The following is a 20869-nucleotide window of genomic DNA, read 5'->3' on the forward strand; positions in this document are numbered from 1 at the left end:
AGCAATGTAAAGAAGAGTGCGGTAGAGCTGTAGACGAGAAAGAGATAGGGAGAGCACTAAATTTGAGCATTGATAGTTTTCAAGAAGTTATAGATGAGAGTCATATAAGGAAGATTTCGAGTTGCCAAGACGTCGCGGACTGGTACGAAGGGTGATATACCTCGGGCCCGAAGGGAACCTATGAGTTGGGACCTGGCATCACAATACTCGACACATGTCCAAACAACATGTTCGATGTCATGATAACCCTCACCGCAAACGCAGACACCACTCTCAGCGAGCCCCACACGACGGAGATGCGCGCTGAACATATAATGATTAGACATGAGCCTTGACATTACACGAATAAAGTCTCGGCTCACGTCTAACCCCCGGAACCAAGCTTTCGTCGATACCTGTGGGATTATTGAGTGTAACCATCGTCCCAGAGTTCCACTATTCCATGTATTCTGCCAGCTAGCTAGAGTTTTCTGACGACAGCAACTGAAAAATTCATTGAAGCAGATTGGTCTTTCTAGATATCACCTTCTAGTGCGCCCACCTTGGCTAACGAGTCCGCCCTCTCATTGCCCCGTATGGAACAATGTGAGGGGACCCAAACCAAGGTAATCTGGTATGATTTTGCAGATAAAGCACTCAATTGTTCCCGTATTTTCCCCAGGAAATACGGTGAGTGCTTTCCAGGCTTCACTGAACGGAGAGCCTCAATGGAACTGAGACTGTCCGATACAATGAAGTAGTGATCTGTGGGCAGAGTGTCAATGATCTCAAGGGTATACTGAATTGCAGCTAGTTCTGCGACGTAAACTGAAGCTGGATCACTGAGTTTATAGGAAGCGGTGAAATTTACATTGAATATACCGAAGCCAGTGGACCCGTCTAGATATGATCCGTCAGTGTAAAACATTTTATTACAGTCGACTTCTTTAAATTTATTATTAAAAATTTTTGGGATCTCTTGAGGGCGTACAGGATCCGGGATTCCACAAATTTCTTCTTTCATGGATGTGTCGAAAAACACAGTAGAATTAGAAGTATCCACAAAATGAACACGATTGGGAACAAACGAAAAAGGATTTATATTCTGAGCCATGTAGTCAAAATACAAGGACATAAAACGGGTTTGTGAATTAAGCTCGACGAGCTTTTCAAAGTTTTCTATCACCATCGGATTCAAAATGTCGCATCGGATTAGCAGTCGATATGAGAGATCCCAGAACCTGTTTTTCAACGGTAAGACGCCCGCCAGCACTTCAAGACTCATCGTATGGGTTGATTGCATGCAACCCAAGGCAATACGTAAACAACGATACTGAATTCTTTCCAGTTTAATGAAATGAATATTCGTAGCGGAGCGGAAACAGAAACATCCATATTCCATTACTGACAATATCGTCGTTTTGTACAACCTGATCAGGTCTCCTGGGTGAGAGCCCCACCAAGTTCCGGTTATTGTACGAAGGAAATTGATTCTCTGTAGGCATTTTCGTTTCAAATACCTAATGTGACATCCCCAGGTACCTTTGGAATCGAACCAGACCCCGAGATATTTAAATGTGAAAACCTGAGCTATGGTTTCACCCCCTAGTTGAAGCTGTAATTGCGCAGGTTCTCGCTTCCTTGAAAATACAACCAGCTCAGTTTTCTCCGTAGAGAACTCGATACCCATTTGAAAAGCCCATGTCGACAAGTTGTCGAGGGTATCTTGCAATGGTCCTTGGAGATCGGCAGCTTTGGGTCCTATAATAGACACAACACTGTCGTCGGCAAGTTGTCTTAGCGTGCAAGATGTGTTGATACATTCATCAATGTTATTTACGTAAAAGTTGTATAAAAGGGGGCTTAAGCATGAGCCCTGAGGAAGACCCATGTAACTGAATCGCTTTGTCGTCAAATCACCATGCTCAAAATGCATGTGTTTCTCGGACAATAGATTATATAAAAAGTTGTTCAAAACTGGTGAAAGACCATGCTGATGCAACTTCTCAGATAGAACGTTAATGGAAACTGAATCGAATGCCCCCTTGATGTCGAGGAAAACTGATGCCATTTGTTCTTTACGAGCAAATGCCATTTGAATTTCTGTTGAGAGCAACGCTAGACAATCGTTCGTTCCTTTGCCCCTGCGGAACCCAAATTGTGTACCTGAAAGCAATCCATTTGTTTCGACCCAATTGTCTAGACGGAAGAGAATCATTTTCTCCAACAATTTCCGAATACAGGAAAGCATAGCAATCGGCCGATACGAATTGTGATCGGAGGCTGGTTTTCCAGGTTTTTGAATAGTAATAACTCTCACTTCTCTCCATTCGTGTGGGACAATATTACCCTCGAGGAACTTGTTGAATAAATTCAACAAGCGCCTTTTGGCAGAGTCGGGCAGATTTTTCAACAAGTTGAATTTAATTCTGTCTAACCCCGGGGCTCTATTTCTACACGACAAGAGCGCAAGTGAGAACTCTACCATCGAAAACGGTGTTTCGTTTGTATTCAATGTCGCGACGCGGGATATCTTCTGTTCCGGAACAGAATCAGGACATACTTTCTTAGCGAAATCAAATATCCAGCGGTTAGAATATTCCTCGCTTTCGTTCGCGTGATTTCGATTGCGCATGCGACGGGCCGTATTCCAAAGAGTGCTCATTGCTGTTTCTCTCGTTAATCCGTCAACAAACCTTCGCCAGTAACCGCGTTTCTTAGCTTTAATCAGACTTTTCATTTGAAATTCTAACGCCGCGTATTTCCGATAATTATCAGGAGTTCCGTTCCTTCTAAACGAGATGAAGGCTGAAGCTTTTTTCGTTTTCAGCTCTGAGCACTCTTTGTCCCACCATGGGTTGGGAGAACGCATACTAGTTTGCGCGCTAGGTACTCGTTTCGTCTGAGCTTGAATTGCGGTGTCAAGAATCAAGCCAGCCAAAAATGTATACTCTTCCTCCGGAGAAGCTCCTGTGATGTTTCTAGTTTCTCAGATATCGAGCTCGCGTAACGTTTCCAATCAATGTTTCGTGTGAAATCGTACGAAACATTGATTGTTTCCGATGGTCTTCCACGGTAGGTGATAGAAACTATGATCGGCAAGTGATCGCTACCGTGAGGATCACAGATTACCTTCCACTTGCAATCTAACTGTAGCGAAGTCGAGCAAAGGGATAAATCCAGCGCACTTGGTTGTGCTGGCGGTCTAGGGTTCCGTGTCATTTCTCCCGTGTTTAGAATTGTCAAATTGAAGTTGTCACACAGATCTTGGATTAACGAAGAACGATTATCATCATATAAGCAGCCCCATCCTGTACCATGCGAGTTAAAGTCCCCTAAAACCAGCCGCGGTGAAGGAAGAAGTTCTATGATGTCTGCAAGCCGACGATGCCCTATCGAGACTCTGGGAGGAATGTAGATAGAAGCTATACATAGATCTTTGCCTTTAATATTAATTTGGCAAGCAACAACTTCAATTCCCGGTGTCGAGGGGAGGTTAATACGATAAAATGAATAGCACTTTTTAATCCCTAAAAGTACCCCTCCATAAGAGTCTTCTCGGTCCAGGCGGATTATGTTAAAATTATGGAAGTCGAGGTTGATGTTAGAAGTAAGCCAAGTTTCACTCAAGGAGAATACATCGCAATTATGAGTATGTATTAAGTGTTTGAAAGAATCAAGTTTTGGGATGATACTTCTGCAATTCCACTGAAGCACAATGATCATATCTTCGATTCTCAGTGGTAAATTATCCATCAAAAGATACGATCGCTGCAAGGAGGGGCCATTGTTCAGTCAACTGTTTTAAAAATGTCCTTACTGTTGGCAGTAGAGCAGTTAGGAAGCTTTTCAGAGGATCAGTAATATTGAAGGCTGTTAATATCCAGTCCACGATATCAGAAAATTTCAATAATCCAGCGTTTGTTGGATTTTCTGGTTGTGCTTTGGGGTCATTCGGGTTTTTTGGTGCCCCAGGAAGTGCTGGGTACTCCTTATCATCCCTAAGTTTTTTGAACCCAGGAGGTGTTTGCTTCGGTTTTGAGTCAGCACTTTTTGTTTCCGTTTGGTTCTTTTGTGACGAAGAGGACAGTCTGAGGCCTTTACGAGGAAGCTTGGGAGAAGCCAGATTTTGTCTTTTCCTGCTTCCTTCAACCTGTGTGTAGGAAGGTCCTTCGCCTGGGTCGTCAGAGGTATCCTCTTCAACTGGCAAGATTGCAAACGGGTTCTCAGGGGTCGATGGAGTGGTTCTTTTTAAGATTTCCGCATAAGAACGTTTGGAACGTTCTTTCACGGATCGCTTCAATTTCTCCGCACGCTGTATGTACGTAGGGCACACCGAAAGATCATGAGGATTCTCCCCGCAGTAGCAACACTTTTCCACTGCTCTTCTGCAGAGATCGTCCTCATGGGCCTCTCCGCATTTGCCGCATCGCAGTTTGTTGCAACAATAGGTTGCCGTATGACCTAGCTGTTTGCAGCTTGTACAATGCATTACCCGCGGTACATACAGCCGAACAGGTAGACGAACTCCACTCACTACCAAATAATTTGGAAGTGCAGATCCGGCAAAAGTCACGCGAAATGAGTCCGATTGGTAAAATTTACCATCTATCGATTTGGAGTGCAATTGCTTGCACTCCAAAATTTTCACTGATTGAAGGTCGGGGTTTTTGAAACGGCCTACCCCGTCCTTCATCAGATCGTCGATTGTCAGACTTTCGTCACGAACCACACCGTCGATCTCCACCACATGAGACGGGACGTACACGCGGTACTCCTTCGTGAACAACTCGCTGGTAGCAATCTCGTTTGCTTGCTTCAGGTCGGACACAACAACGCGTAACTTGTTTGGCGAAACCTTATCTATTGTTTTTATTGCCGAGAAATGTTTTTCCAGGTCCCGAGCAATATTTAAAACTTTGAGAGACTTTAATTTGGGCCGGAAGTATACCACCCACGGACCCCCCGAGCCATCGTCCTGGTAAACTTTTTGGCGAGCAGGCAATATCTTAGAGGGAGATGGAGGCATCGGAGAGGGAGATGGCATTGGAGAGGGAGATGGTATCGGAGGGGGAGATGGCATAGGAGGGGTAGATGGCATCTCGGAAGCAAACTCAGCCTCTAAATGTTCTTCGTTCATTCGTTCAGCTTCGCCCTCCTCCGAGACACCCCCACTGTCATCAATATTCATATTTAAAGTGCGGGAGTAAAGAAGTCTCCCGCACTTGAAATGAGAAAGAAAGAAATAAAATGAAAAGAAAATATATGAATAGTAAAAGTTGAAAGAAAAAGTTTGAGAAAATACTTAACAGTATGTCACGGTAAGCTGTTAGGTGAGTTGCTCCTTCACTCCTTCGTTGTGCTTCAGCGTGACCTTGACTCAGGATTTGGCTGCTGCGATGCGGGTAGCAAACAATAGAAATAACTGCTGCCCGAGGATAGCACAATAGCGTCTACTGTCGATACCGATACAAAACCGGTGCACAGACAGAACTCACTTGCGGGGATGCTACTTTTTATCACTTTTATTTAATGCCTATACTACAGCCTCTGCTGTGATAGGCACCTTCGTCTTACCGATGTCGATTGTTAAAAAAACGCGTGTGCTCACTTCGAACATTCGGTTACGAATGTATTTAATTATTTATCAAACCACAATGAAAAAAATCTAGTTTGGAACATTATAGTTAAATCATAAATATTTTTATCTCATTCAAAGTAAAGGCAAATGGAAAAAAATTATACACTAATAAACACTAATACTACTATAGTTTTGCACCTATTCAGGAACAATAACATTTACAATCGAAACAGTCTGGATGTCTTTTTTAATATAAACCTATAATATCTAAACGAGATACAATTTTGATAATCGCATTTGATTGGACTGGTATTGGTATGAGACAAGTGAAAATATTCCTAAATAAAAGGAAAGCAAACTACGTCTACGGTTTTCAATCACGAAATAGTGTCGCCAACGAATAGCACCCTCGATAATATATATATATATATATTAATTGCAGAGCAATTAGCATAGAGATCTATTTTTGCTTTGTTAGATTTCACAAAAAACAACTTTACTGATTACTGTAAAAAATCTAAATCCTAAAGCAATTTTACACAAATCTTTAGAAATTTATGAATTTTTCACAGGTTGGTCTCTATCGGGTCATTTATAGTGTGTGATATTAATCCAATCTACCTATCACCACTCCGTTTATATTATAAAAAACAGTTTTCATAACAGGTGCTGATACAAGTTTATTCTAGTAAGTGGATATAACACAATTTTCTAACAAGTAACCACATGCGTTAGTTAGTTCAGATATGATATGTTGATCGGGTAGTGCTAGATGTCCATAATACGCAAAACTCCCCTACTGGATATGGTTCCATTTTTAGCCGAGAGTTCAATCATATTTTCTCTTCAAGCAGACTTGAAAAACAGTGAAAAGTTTCGCACATATTTACTTTTGATCGAATGAATACCGGGACAAACAGCGCTATTAGCCGTCAAACTTCCGGTGGATGTATTTTTCAGAAATCTCCCAAGTTTGCATACATTGCTTTCAGCAGTGTAGTTTTGTGTGGCTAACTGTACATAAAGTGTGTGGAATTGCACTTGATAATAAACATGTAACTTAATTTGCGATTGAGCTTATGATAACAAAAAAAAATTTGGTTCGACTTTTAACATACTCAGTATTGATAGTTTCTGTGTTTAAACTATTACGAAAATGAGGAAGCAACTGAACGGCAGAATGCTCAAATCGGATAAGTGCAACATAATTTGTAAATGCCGTTTAGACATTTTTTTAATGCTAAAATCAGATAAACGCAGAAACCGGATTGAGTGCAGAAACGGTATGAATTTTGTAATGAAAAAAACATTTGAAAACTTCTTTTGTCGTGAATACGACTTACGCCATTTCAAAATTTATGCTGTTCAAGAATGGGCAGAACATAAATGCGAATATCTCTTGTTGTATTTAACGCAGCACATTATTGTGTTTCCATATCATCGAAAATATGTTCAGCAATCACTAACTAACCACAAAAAACTCAAAATTGAAGTTTTCTTAAATGTTCGGTATGAACAAGCATTAAGGTGAAATTCAGAGCCAAGGTAAGGCGCGTAAAATTTCAACCGCATGAATTGAACGAATCATCGTGAAAAACGTATCGTGCAAAACTGACACATAATACGGAATATTTTTAACGATTGAGTGCAGTGTGCTTACGGAATGTTTTGTTCACTAGTGAAACAGATAGCAAATATGTTCAATTTGCAACCAAAATGCCCTTATAGTTGATTTTCTCGCATGCTGCGAAATTGTTCATTGTTACAGATGAAATCCTTTGGAATGATGGCAATACTTTTCAAAATATTTAAACAAGATTTTTTTATTTGGAATTTCAACTGGTTTGTAAGATGTTCACTAAAAATATCTAGTTTGTGAAGTGCATATCATATCAGTATATAAATGACAGTTCGCTTTCACATCTCATCCAAGTCAGTCGATATAACAAAACCGCTTACGTTCGGGACAGAAGAAACCAAGTACAGTATTGTGTAGTGAACAAGAGTACGATCTCGAAATGAGTGAACCAAACGAACAAAAGCTACCGCCAACACGAAAGAATACAATTGTTGTTGATTTCAGGCAGTGCAACATTCGACCTTCGATACGAGAACTTAAAGGTTTGCTTAAGGAGCAAATGCATCTTGACATTAAACGTGTGCATTTAATTCAATGCAATAAGACAAATAATGTTATTTACATTCAGTTTTATAAAGAGTTGGATGGGATTCAATTTTCAAAAGACAATGACAATGTGCACTATGTTGAGCACGAGAACATTAAGTACAACATTCCAGTATGTATGGAAGACAGAGCTATAGAAGTGCGTGTGCATGATATTCCCTCACCGATTCATATATTCGCAAAGCTATGTCCCAATACGGAGAGATTCTCTCTATCGAAAAAGAAAAGTGGAAGAACTTTTTCCCCGGTATTCTAAATGGCGTACATTTATTACGCATACACTTGAAGAAGGCTATACCTTCTTATGTGATTTTCGGTCAAGATACAAGAATTCCGTGCAAATTACTTGTTACCTATGACAATCAGATGGCCACATGTCAATATTACCAAAAAGCTGTTCACTACGGTAAGCCATGTGATAAACTGGACAAGGAGACAACTACACCAAAGGACAACGGCGCTTCCTTCACACCAACCCCAAGCAACCCCAGTACACCTGTGACAGCCGCAAACAACAATGAAACATCCCCTTCAACGAAACCATCAGTATCCCCTATAGAACAAAGTACACCAGCTGCAATTAACAACTTACCCTCCAACCAACCAGCAACTGCAAGCAATGTACAACAAGGCGCATGTACAGCAACTCTCAACGAGCCCAAGACTACGATCAACAAGGACAACGAAAAGAAAACGGAAATCACACACAACAACGACGATGAAGCAATGGATGATGACATAAGCCGCGGACGAAGTGACCCCCGATCCTCGTTGGATGGAAATGGAAACTCATCTTCCTTTAGAAAAAGGGTGACAACGAGATCCAATAGCAAACAAAAAAAATTAACAAAAATGTAAGCCAATCGGCCACGTGAAGCTTTTACGCAAAAAGGCCAGAATAAAAATTTTATTACGAAAAAACCTTAGCCAATAGCTGACATGTTTAGATGCAGCCCAAGAACATCCATATTTTTTCGTATAAGGTCCTGTGTCGTGGGATGAAGATGTAATAGATACATCATCCTGCACTTGAATCTTGGATACTTGAGTGTTTTGTATACAACTACATTATTGAAGCTCCTATAATCATTAAGTCATGGGCACGGATATAAGTCTTGACTTGCTAGCTCCCGTTTTAGTAGCCTTTCACGACATGGAACAGGAATCAATTTTTGGTTGAAATAATTCCAGCGGATGCCACACGAGGCACACGACTAACCTGTTTGGTAGACTCACACCAACCGTAGTAAAATTCTTTGCCAAGTTACTCGAGAAGGAAGTTGACATTGAAGGGCAATTTTCATTGGTGGCCAAGCAGCCATTGAAATTATTTATCATGGAATAGCTATATCCAACCTGAAGCCCGCGATATAAACAAATTGAGAACCATAGAGCATTGTAACAACTTTTATCAATAGTCATTAAAATTGATGGAAAGTAGTTTTAATTTATTTACATCTAGTTTTATATTATTGCGCTACAAAGTGTACAGGGGTTCGCTATTTCTGCATTGATGAAGATTGTAAAAGAAACGTGATTTGATTATTCAATAAAAAAATAATTACGTGGAATCTGAAGTAGCGATTGTGAATGCAAGTATCATAACATTGTTTCACATCTGAACTGCCAAAAAAGCAATCAACCATTTTTGAACAAGTGATAGCACGGAAACGTTATCGTGAATAAGCAGTGCGAAATATCAATTACAATTTCAGCAAACACACTCTATTAGATTTTACTAATAACAAACCTTCACAACTCTCAGCTGTTTGACCGTCGTTTGATAAAGTAAACAAGTCCATGACAACGGTCAAGCATGAAATTTATTCATCACGAATTCATTCGACACACTATCTTGCAAATCCTAATTGAAAAGACAGTATTAGTTATTTTTGGCAATTTCTTTCTGTTTACACAGATCCCTTAAAATTTCAAGCCTCTCTGATTATAGAATAGACAAAAAGAAATCAAGCGAATATATGCAGCGTGTTTTCTAAAACAGTTGGGGTAAAACTCAGATACCTAAAATTAACGCTTGTATACAAATGAGTTATAATTTTCTAGTTTGATACAGTCTGAATCCAGGACATGAAACTAAACACTTACCAAAGTGGCATTGTAATATCGTTTTTAACAACATAACCAGTAATAGATGAATAGAAATCCTACACTACAGCAATATATTAACCAGGGTCATGCCACAAATTGCAGTTATCCTGCACCCCAGGGTGGCTTCAATTACAATAGTAGCAATTATCTGATAAACAAGTTATCCGTTGCCATTCCGTCACACGCAAACGTGATTGCAGCAAATAGCAGGCGCCACTCTTCCGATTCGTGCTCGGAACTTTTCCTAGTGAATTCCCACAATCGAATTTCAACCGCCTCCAGCTACAAATTAATTTTGCTGATTCTCCAACTTGCGCTTTCTGTCATTCTGTCATTGCAGCTATATATTATCCTTGGCGTTGGCCGACCTGCTGCTCATCGTGACAACAGTTCCATTCACGTCAATTGTCTACACGCTGGATTCGTGGCCCTGGGGTAGCTTGCTCTGCACCTCGTCTGAGTTCATCAAAGATGTTTCAATCGGGGTGTCAGTATTCACACTGACCGCCCTATCCGGGGACCGGTTCTTCGCCATAGTTGATCCTCTGCGGAAATTTCACGCTCATGGTTTGTCACCAGCTTACTGCGTTCTCTGGCGCATAACGTGTTGAATAACAATCCAATTCTAGGTGGTGGACGAAAAGCGACGCGGATGACTATCATTATTGCAGTCTTCATATGGGTACTGGCCATTCTGTTTGCAACTCCTGCTATCGTCGGAACACATATCAGGGTAAGAGCATTCCATTTGATCACATGGTTGAATCGTGCTGCATGTCCTATATTGTAACAGCTAGCAGTAACGAAAGATAGATTTGCTTTTACTGGTGGTGGAGCGTAAATTTATCATGTCCGTTCCTTATCGCTTGTTTCATTTTCTTTTCACGCATGCCGTCACGGTGTGACCTGTAACGAAACCATCCCACATTCAACTGGCAGATTGAGAAAGTGAACAAGGACGTAACAATCGAGTTTTGCTACCCATTTCCGGGCGAGTGGGGACCGGAATATGCCCGCGGTATTGTGCTCTGCAAATTCCTGGCCTACTATGCGATTCCGTTGTGTATTATTGCACTGTTCTACGCGCTGATAGCACGTCATCTAATCCACAGTGCGAAACATGTGCCTGGTGAGACGCAAGGAACGGTACGTCAGGTATGTATCCGACATGAAGAATAACACATCTCTGAACTTTGACACCGTTACATTAAGGTCGGTAGAGGAATCAAATGGTGACACTTGTTCGACTACGAGAATACTCGCTTTAACATTGAAATGCTCGACAAAAGGATCTATATTTTGAACGTTAAATGGATTAGAAAAGTAGCAATGTTAACACAGTTCTAGTACATTAATCAATCCTATTTTTATTTTAAAAAAAGCAATACCAAAACTTAACAACAGAAACGGTAGTATAGAATTAAGATGCGCAGTATGGCAAACAGTCACGTACCCAGAGGGGGGGCCCCTGCCGAAATCAAAAATAGATATATAATTATTTAGAAGGCCTGAGGCATGTGTTGCAGAAATAACAAGCCAGTAAACGTAAACAAATGTAATACAATAATAGATCCAGTGAAAAAGTTTAAAGTGTCTGTTAAAAACACCCGTAAGAGGCACACCAAAAATTAGGTACATAAGCAGTCTTCAGTAACATTATTTTTTTACCTTGGGCCCCTCCCGAAACGAAATCCTGGGTACGGGCCTGATGGCAAACAGTTCGACTAAATATTCAACTTTAAAAAGGCAAATTATATCTTTGGCGCGCACTTTTTTCAAATCATTGTAACTCGGAAGAAGTAAAAGTAGAAACTTTCTTTGGGTATAAACTAACATAACCTTTTCAATTATTTCTGTCTAGTTAATAAGAATTTTTCTTTTCATCGTCGCACTAAATGACGGTTTAAAATTTTAAACACACTTTACCCTATAGTTTCAGAAAGGGAAGTCGGACCAGGACCACCTCATTTTGCCATCACTTGTGAAATAATAATCATGAGATAGAAAATTTTTCGCTTATCGCGCTGTAATACCGGAACTGAACCAACTTTCCGAAGACTTTTTAAAGAACTTCAAGACCTTCCATATGCATCTTAGATTGTGAAAATCGGATAAGAAATTTCCAAGAAAAATGAGTGCGCATTTTCTCATAGATATGCACATATTACCTTGTGATTCCGGAACCGAAAGTCGGATAGAGATAAAATTAAATTACTAGCTATGGCACTATAAGAGCTTTTGTTTGAATCTGAGTTTGTGAAAATCGGTTCAGCCATCTCTGAGAAAATTTAGTGACATTATTTGTCTCAAATTCACATACGTACATACATACACAAACAGACATGTTGTGATTTCGACGAACTGAGTCGAATGGTGTATGACCCTCGGGCCTCTGTTCAAAAGTTGGTTTTCACAGTGATTGCATAACCTTTTTATATGAAAAAGGCAAAAATAATGGATTTTTTGGCTACAATTTTATTTCCAATTGGTATTAAAACTATATTTCAAGTTAATTTCATAAGTGTTGTTTAATAATAAAAATAAAAAAGCTGTTTTAACCCACCTAGTGGAGTAATGATGCCTTTCTCATATTATTCATCATCTCATATATACTACAGCAAAATTCATTTAAACACGATTTACTGGTTAGAAACCTGTTATGAAAACTTTTTGCTCTCTCATATAGAAAGGTTATACAATCACTGTGAAAACCGACTTTAGAACCGAGGCCCTGAACGACTCAGCTCGACGAACTGAGCAAATGTTTGTGTTGTATGTGTGTATGTGACAAATAATGTCTCTCGATTTTCTCAAAGATGGCTGATCCGATTTTCACAAACTCAGATTCAAATGAAAGGTCTTATGGTTCTATCCCGATCCGACTTCCGGTTCCGGAATTACAGGATGATACTTTTCTCAGATTTAGCGTGACCGATTTTCACAAACTTAGATTCAAACGAAAGGTCTTATGGTCCCATAGATCGCTATTGAATTTCATTTTTATCCGACTTCCGGTTCCGGAATTACAAGGCAATATGTGCAAATTTATGAGAAAATGCGCATTTAATTTTCTTAGAATTTTCTCAACCGATTTTTACAAACTGAAAGGTCTCAAAATTCTTTAAAAAGTCCTCGAGAAGTTGATCCAAATCCGACTTCCGGTTTCGGAATTACAGCGGCATTAGTAAAAATTTTCGATTTTATGAGTATTTTTTCACTAGCGATGGTGAAACGAAGTGCACATTTTTATAAAACTTACTGGTAAGTTCATCTAGTTGGCAGAACTTGTTGGTTGGTGGATATATAAATCTACGTTGGAACTACTAGTACCCGGTTTCCGCTTCCGGATAAATGGTAATGGTAACGGTAATGGTGAAGAAAAGCTTCGCTTCGAATTCTCAGCAACGGTTTATCCGATTTTCACAAATCATGATTCAATTTAAAGCTCTCATTGTCATAAAAGATACTGTGCCATTTCATCCAGATCTGACTTCCGGTTCCGAAATTAAAGGGCAATGAGTTTCAAAAATTTGCAAATTTTAAACTGTCATACAAAATGATGCAAAATCGGTACGCATCGGCACGTGCTGGTACGGAAGAAGAAGAAAACGCACCGCCTAGCACACATCGTGCTTTGTTCTGTTTTGTATAGCGTGCAGGGTTGCCACATTCAAATCTATATTAACTTGACTGTTTACAAAATGAAAAGGTGATGGTAGTTTATACCGAAGAAAGTTTTCGATTTTATTCAAATTTGAAAAAATAGAAACTTGACAGAATACTCTAGTGATGTTTTTGAAAATATAAGTAATATGAGAAAGGCATCATTACACCACTAGGTGGATTAAAAAGGTTTTTTGAATAACACTACTACATTTATATACTTTATATGTCGATTCCATCATACATGAGAAAATTAAATGAGCTCCATTTTAATTTAAAAAACATTTCCATATTTTGGGGACAGATATAGGGTGATGGGTAAGTCGATGCCTTTCACGCAGCCCACCTGGGTTCGATTCCCAACCCCGCACATAGGGTCAGGAAACTTTGCTGGCCCGAAGAGGCGAATCAAGGTTCTATAACTTCTATAATCTAAAATTAAAATATCCATTAAGCCATTTTCGATAAAATTGAGAGATGTTATTTTCAGTTTTTGGTGCATATCACCCTGTAACTCTGGAACCGGAAGTCGGATAAAAATTAAATCCAGAAGCTTTGTATGGGACCATAAGAATTTCATTTCAATCTGAGTTTGTGAAAATCGGTTTAACCAGAAAAAATTGAGTGACAATAAAGACTGTCACAGAAAGTATGGACGCACTTTGATTTCGCTGTAAATAATTCACAAATGTTAGATATTCAATTTAATATTAGACTACAACAACAGAATATTATTCTCAACATTTACTACTTAGCCATTGAAGACTAGCTGGCGCACCTACTTGCGAACGTTCCTCATTAAATTCCGTACAAACTTCTTGGTGACAAGTTTTGACACTTTTTTCCTTTTTTTTCGAACTGTTGAATGGTTTCGGCTGCCGAGACATGTATCCTAAGATGTGCCCTCTTTAATGCCCAAAATTCCTGAATTGGTCAAAGTTTTGGGCAATTTGGTGGATTCATGTCTTTTGGGACGAAAGTGACAATTTTTTTAGTATACCATTCTACCGTTGATTTCGAGTAGTGGCAAGAAGCAAGATCTTGCCAGAAGACAACAGGATCCTTGTGGCTTCGAATCATGGGTAGAAGTCGTTTTTGTGAACATTCCCTGATGTATATTTCGCTGTTCATTGAAGCAGTGGCGATGAAAAGTTTCGAAATCTTACCGCAGCTACAAATTGCTTGCCAGACAATAGCTTTCTTACCAAATTTTTCGACTTCAATCAATGACTGGTTTAACACTTTCTCTTCTCGCACCGTATCATATTGTGGTCCTGGCAAGAATTTGTAATCGAGTTTCACGTAGGTTTCGTCGTCCTTGATTATGCAGTTCGAATTTCCATCAAGAATCGTACTGTACAGCTTTCGAACCCTCGGTCTGATCGATGCTTCTTGTAGGTTCATAGATTCAAACATTCTTTAGCACGAAGAACATTTGACTTCGAAGTGCCCACTTTTTTGGCCACATCCCGAACTGAAACCTCCTTCTTTCACTCGAACGCTTTCAGTATACGTTTATCCAACTGAGGGTTAGCAGGACCTTTTTTTCGACCCGTTTTTGGTTTATACTCAAAAGTGTTATCCTCACCGAACTTCCTGATTGCATTTCGCACGGCTTTTTCACTTACTTCTTCCATTTTTGCTATCTTTCTCAGTGACAGTCCGGGTTCTGTGTACCATTTGTACACAATTTTTCGACGTTGTTCTGCTGAAAGTCCACGCATTTCGAAACAAACTAATAAAAACGAATAAACAACTGCACATGTGGTTAGAGAAGAGTGTAAACAACAGGACGCAGCCATAAAAATTGACAGATTCTGAACCATTGCGAAATGGCAGTGGTTTTTGGTTGCGTCCATACTCTCTGGGACAGTCTTTATTTGTCACATACACGTATAATTACATATACACACACATATATTTGCTTAGTTCGTCGAGCTGAACCGAATGATATATGACATTCGACGCTCCGGACACCAGTTTGAAAGTCGAATTTCAAAGTGATTGCTTATTCTTTCTACATGAGAAAGTAAAAATATAGCTAAAACAATTGGAACAGAACTTAACTGCATCATAAGAGCTGATCTGTATTAAAACAATAAGGCTTCCTGGAAACTTTGCTTACTCGTACCAAAGAGTAATGTTTCAAACAGTACTTAGAATCTCGAATGTGAACGTACAAAATGCAAACGAGCAATCTTTATACACATGCCAAAAAACCAAAGCGAATTTAAAAACACTTCTTCATCACACAATTATTTTCAAATGCGTTTCGATCATATATCAAGTTAAAGGTCGTTCAAGCACAAATCCATACACTATTTTGAGAACTGTTGCTCAGATAAATTAACAAAAAATCAAACGAATTTTTATTCAAATTTACTTTTCTATTTACTACATTGGTCATGCTTTTTAATGTGTTTCTTCATTCTAGCGAACATAATTTGTCTGCCTGCACCATTTGTCCGTTAAGTTTGTCATAAATCTCGGTTATTGTTGTAAAAATCATTCATTTTTTGAATTTGGTCTTCATTAATTACGTCACAGAAAAATTTAGAATTATTAAATACATCATATCAATAACTAAACAGCAAATAGAGCAGAAATTGACATCAAAACAGACACAACATTTGTTTTACATGTTAATAGATTAAACATTTTGTCATCACCCAAGTTTGTAAGATAGATTTGAAAGCGTTTGAGAATTTTTGTTTGAGTGACATGATTTTTTTACCCAGGCCACTCATCATCTGATACATCGAAACCTAAAGTCTATTTTGAAACCATTAAACTACGATTCTAGCTGAAACAATATATGCCCAAAGTACTCGATGACTTCATACTTCCATTTTTAAAAGAAATGCACACAGTAAAAATATCTGAAAACTAACAGAAATTCTGTTCTGACAAAATTAGAGAAGACATAATTCTGTATTAAACATTATTTCCCATTGAATGTAACATAAATTTCCAATAATTTGTTCAAATTCTAATATTAAGTTTATTTTCAATGAATTTTCAATACATCGTACGCTTTAACATATGTAGAATGCATTTTACTGGAGATCAACTGTATTTTTGTCATGACTGATTGCGTAACATTCACTTGTCGCTTTCACACGGCTAGATTTGTGACTGTATGAATTTCTATGTACCATTTATCAGGCAAGCAGATATGTTCTTCTGTGGCTCAATCAATTCACAAACGATCTTTGTGATCTAATGATTTTCTGTGTCATATCCCAGTAGCGTTTCCGATCGTTTTAGCTTTTGATTTCTAGCCATGTAATTTTCCAATCGCGCAAAATATTCTGTTATACATGGTGGATTCCTCTTGTTACACTTTATTCCATGGAATTTTACAAATTTATTTTTAACTATGTAGTTAAAATAATCTTTTCGCAAAAACTCGTATTTTAGACCACAATCCAACATTTCCAGGACAGATAATAAAAATGATGAAATCACTTTCAAATGTAATATTTTGGTGGTTCAACAGAAAATCTAGTATCTTTCCAGATCGGAGTTCTACATAACACTGAATGCATGCTCCTGAATACCTTGAAATTTGACTTTAGAGTCTTCAATTAAGATTCTAAAGTCAGTTTCAATATCAATTATTTGGTACTGCAGGGCGTGAAGTTTCGATACAACACCTATATTCTCTGATGAATACGCATATTTTTCTAATTCACAAATTGGGAATTGTTGCTGAAAGTTGAAATTTCACAACAGTATAGATAACCTAGTTGTAATGTTTTTTTTCAATTTCCAAAAAGTGTCCGGTTTAGCCCCGGTCTCCTATTAAATATTATATCAAATGTCCTGAATTAAATATCCTGAATAATATTTTCTGTGTGATGATTGTTATGTTGTTGTTGGTTGAAATTTTTGTAAGACCATGAGCGATGATACATTTGGGAATAGTGTCTTGAACAGCTTTGATTAAACATTTCCTAAATAAACATTCAGTTAATGATATATTACTTCATTAAAACATCATTAACTGTCAACCCTCACCAGTAGCTGCGACGTGTTCCAAAGCAGCCGGAAGAATTGAAACGTGCAAATCTGTGAACAGTTCATTAGAACAATCACTGGTATAACATCTGGCCCGTGGCCTAAGATACTGGCCTGGATTGTACCGATCACCAAAAAGACGGCATTTTCGTCTAAATTGACTGAACTTTTAAGTATCTTAACACTTCGAGTTTAGAACCTTATTCGAAAATGTTACAATTAAATTGTATGTAATAAGTATCTCTCACGTTGTAAAGCGCGTCGCTCTGAATAGAAACAGTCAAACAAAACAGTCGAGAGCAAAATAAGCTTTCATAGAAAGTCACCGGCAGATCCACAGCACACAACACAAAAGATTCTTTTAAAGAATAACATACACACTGCCCCGCAGCTTTGAATCTATTGTTGACATAAACATTGATTCAAGTCGTTAGAGTCATGTTGCTCGTTTAAAGTGGGACTCAGTTTTTTTTTGTTTTGCCGTAAATGACAGTTTTAATTCACGGAAAGAGTTTATAAATTAACATTGAAAATAATTAAGTTTACTGCTACTATTGTATAATTAAAATACATCATACTTTCGGTTAACTTTGATGTTAAATTAATAATATCCAGCATAGCAACTACTTGAGCTACCATCTTAATATGAGTTAGGTTTGGAGTGTGTATTTTCTCCCGGAATATAGAATATAAGAAGTTCGAATCAGTTATTCAGCAAAAACTGAATGAAAATATTTTGAATTAGCAATTCCAGAGATTAACCGCAGAAACGGTGAAAAATCAAGATCTCGATTTGAATGAAATTTTGTGGACATTTGTTCTGCACGGATGAAGATGAACTGAACTCGGGATTAATTTTTGTGCATGCATTTTCTTCAAATAGTTTTAACTTGAAAGCTATTTATCGTATAAAAATGTTGTCAATGTATAAGTTGTAGGAAATCGACGAGGCACAATAAAAATGTACACTAAAAACCTGTCTTATTCCACCTAGTGGTGTAATGATGCCTTTCTCATATCAATCATACTATAATACTGTCGTATGCTGCAAAACATTTTTTTCGATACTTGAAAGAATAACCGAAATCGTCGAATGTAAAAAAAGTGAAAATAAGTGCACCAACTTTTCTCGATTTTCACAAACTAAGATACAAATGAAAGTTCTTATGGTTGCATACAAAATTCCTAAATCTTGTTTGGGTCAGACTTCCGGTTCCTGAGTTATGAGGTAAAATGTCAAAAAAATTAAATTATGTGTATTAACCTTTCTGAGAGATGACGTGACAGATTTTTACAAACTTAGATTCAAATGAATAATCTAAGAGTCCTTTGCCAAACTTCTGAATCTCTCTTGGGGCCGACTTCCGGTTCGGGATTTATAGGGTGATTAGTGTAAAAAATTTCAATTTCAAATTACTTATTCACTTTTCTCAAAGATGACGTTACCAATTTTTGCAAACTTAGATTCAAATCTTATGATCCTATACAAAACTTCTGAATTTCATTCGGATCCGACTTCCGGTTCCGAAATTATAGGGCATAGTGCGATAAAAATTTTATACCATCACTTAAAGAGGCGAACAGAAAACGTAAACAATTTTCTTAATCAGCCTCAAAATTACTCCAATCGGTAGTCATTGTAAGTAGACGGCCCAACAGTCTTATTTCGGTTATTCAAGAATTCAATTATATTTCAAGAATCGAAGAACATTATTTTGAAGAATACCACAATATTATATATCATAGTATGTTTCATATGAGAAAGGCATCATTACACCACTAGGTGGATTAAAACAGGTTTTTAGACACATTTTTTGTACTACAGCACAAAAGTATTCAACAATTTGAAGAAAGTGCTTGCAAAATAACATCTACCATCTTTAAAAACTAGTTTACAGACAAATACAGAACGCAAGTTTGGATGAACTGTGGCGTAACTCGTAACTCACGTGTTCATCTCGTTGCTTACGCGTTTGGAGGTTTTCAAATATTTCACGATCAATATTAACATTGTGTGTTGAACGGAACGGAAAATCGCCAGTTGCCAGATTTAATCATCCGAATCGAATAATGTCACTGAAATTGTTGAGCCTAAAATGAAATTAATGAATAAGAGCTATTTTAGCATGGCAAGCAAAGTTCCTTTGCTAAATAAAGTTACATTCCTTTTGTGAAATTTGGCCTTTCTGTTTCAACAAACTTCGCAGCCGATTCTTAGCGTACAGAATCATTGCATGGCTAGTACTATGGATCCTACTAACACTAAGAATCCTTCCAGGTCGGGACTCGAACATACGACAACTGGCTTGTAAGACCAGCTTCCTATGCATTGAACCGTCAACCCGGCCAGTTATTTTAACTGTCATCAAAATATGCAACACCATGAAGTATATCCTAGTAGGAACAAATATTTTCCAGAATTCCCATGTCGCTTACGATAGCCTAGTGCAACTTATCGCATCAGCCACTGTGAGCATTACAATGTGCTAGAAAAAATACACTACATACAGTCAAACAGTCCCAGTCTGACAAAGAAAACAACACTTTTCCCATTATCCCCAAAAAAACTCTTCAGTCTCAGCGATGACTTCAAGATTCGATGCAAATCTTCTTCCAGAAAGCTTCTTTTTGCCTTTCTCATATAGAAAGGTTACGCAATCACTGTGAAACCCGACTTTTGAATCGGGGCTTGGAGGGCCGAGTTTCATATACCATATACTCAGTTCGTCGCGTTCGCAAAATGTCTAGAAAATTCCTTAATTTCATCTTGATCCGACGTCTGGTTCCGGAATTACATAATGATTGAAGAAAAAAATCTAATTTCAAATTTCTTATTCACTTTTCTTAAAGATGATATGACCGATTTCTACAAACTTAGATTAAAATGATTGGTGTTATGGTTCTATACGAAACTTCTGAATTTTATCTGGATCCGCCATCCGGTTCCGAAATTACAGGATAAAGAGTGTTCATTGCAACCAGTTATACAGATCAGTGATGTGAAACAGTCATGCTGGGGGCTTAAATCAGCTAGAACCGATAGGACTTGTCAGTTGACGGCCAAACGTATCCTTTCCGGCTATACCAGTTCCCGGCTTCCGATTCCGGAAGGACCGAAAATAGTGATCACAAACTCTAAAATGAAGCGAACTTACTTTTCTCAGTAATGACTCGACCGATATGTTTGTTTAGGATGAAATGGGTGGTCTTATGGTTACATTCATAACTCCTGAATCAAACTGGATCTGACTTCCGATTCCAAAATTATAAGGTGATGTGTGTCCAAATTTTTAAACCGTCTTATAATGTACACCGGTACGTACATGCGGTGC

General features: G+C 38.2%; 1 protein-coding gene across 1 annotated transcript in view; it reads left to right on the top strand.

The window, feature by feature from the left end:
* LOC131438444 (neuropeptide CCHamide-1 receptor-like) overlaps positions 1 to 20869 on the top strand; it is a 246901-nt gene that overhangs the window by 195882 nt on the left and 30150 nt on the right. The window contains exons 3-5 of the mRNA XM_058608469.1: positions 10195 to 10421; positions 10484 to 10587; positions 10794 to 11009. Of these exons, the coding sequence (XP_058464452.1) occupies positions 10195 to 10421; positions 10484 to 10587; positions 10794 to 11009 (547 nt within the window). The remainder of the gene's footprint in view (positions 1 to 10194; positions 10422 to 10483; positions 10588 to 10793; positions 11010 to 20869) is intronic.

Source organism: Malaya genurostris, chromosome 3, assembly GCF_030247185.1.
Source record: "Malaya genurostris strain Urasoe2022 chromosome 3, Malgen_1.1, whole genome shotgun sequence".
NCBI lineage: Eukaryota > Metazoa > Arthropoda > Insecta > Diptera > Culicidae > Malaya > Malaya genurostris.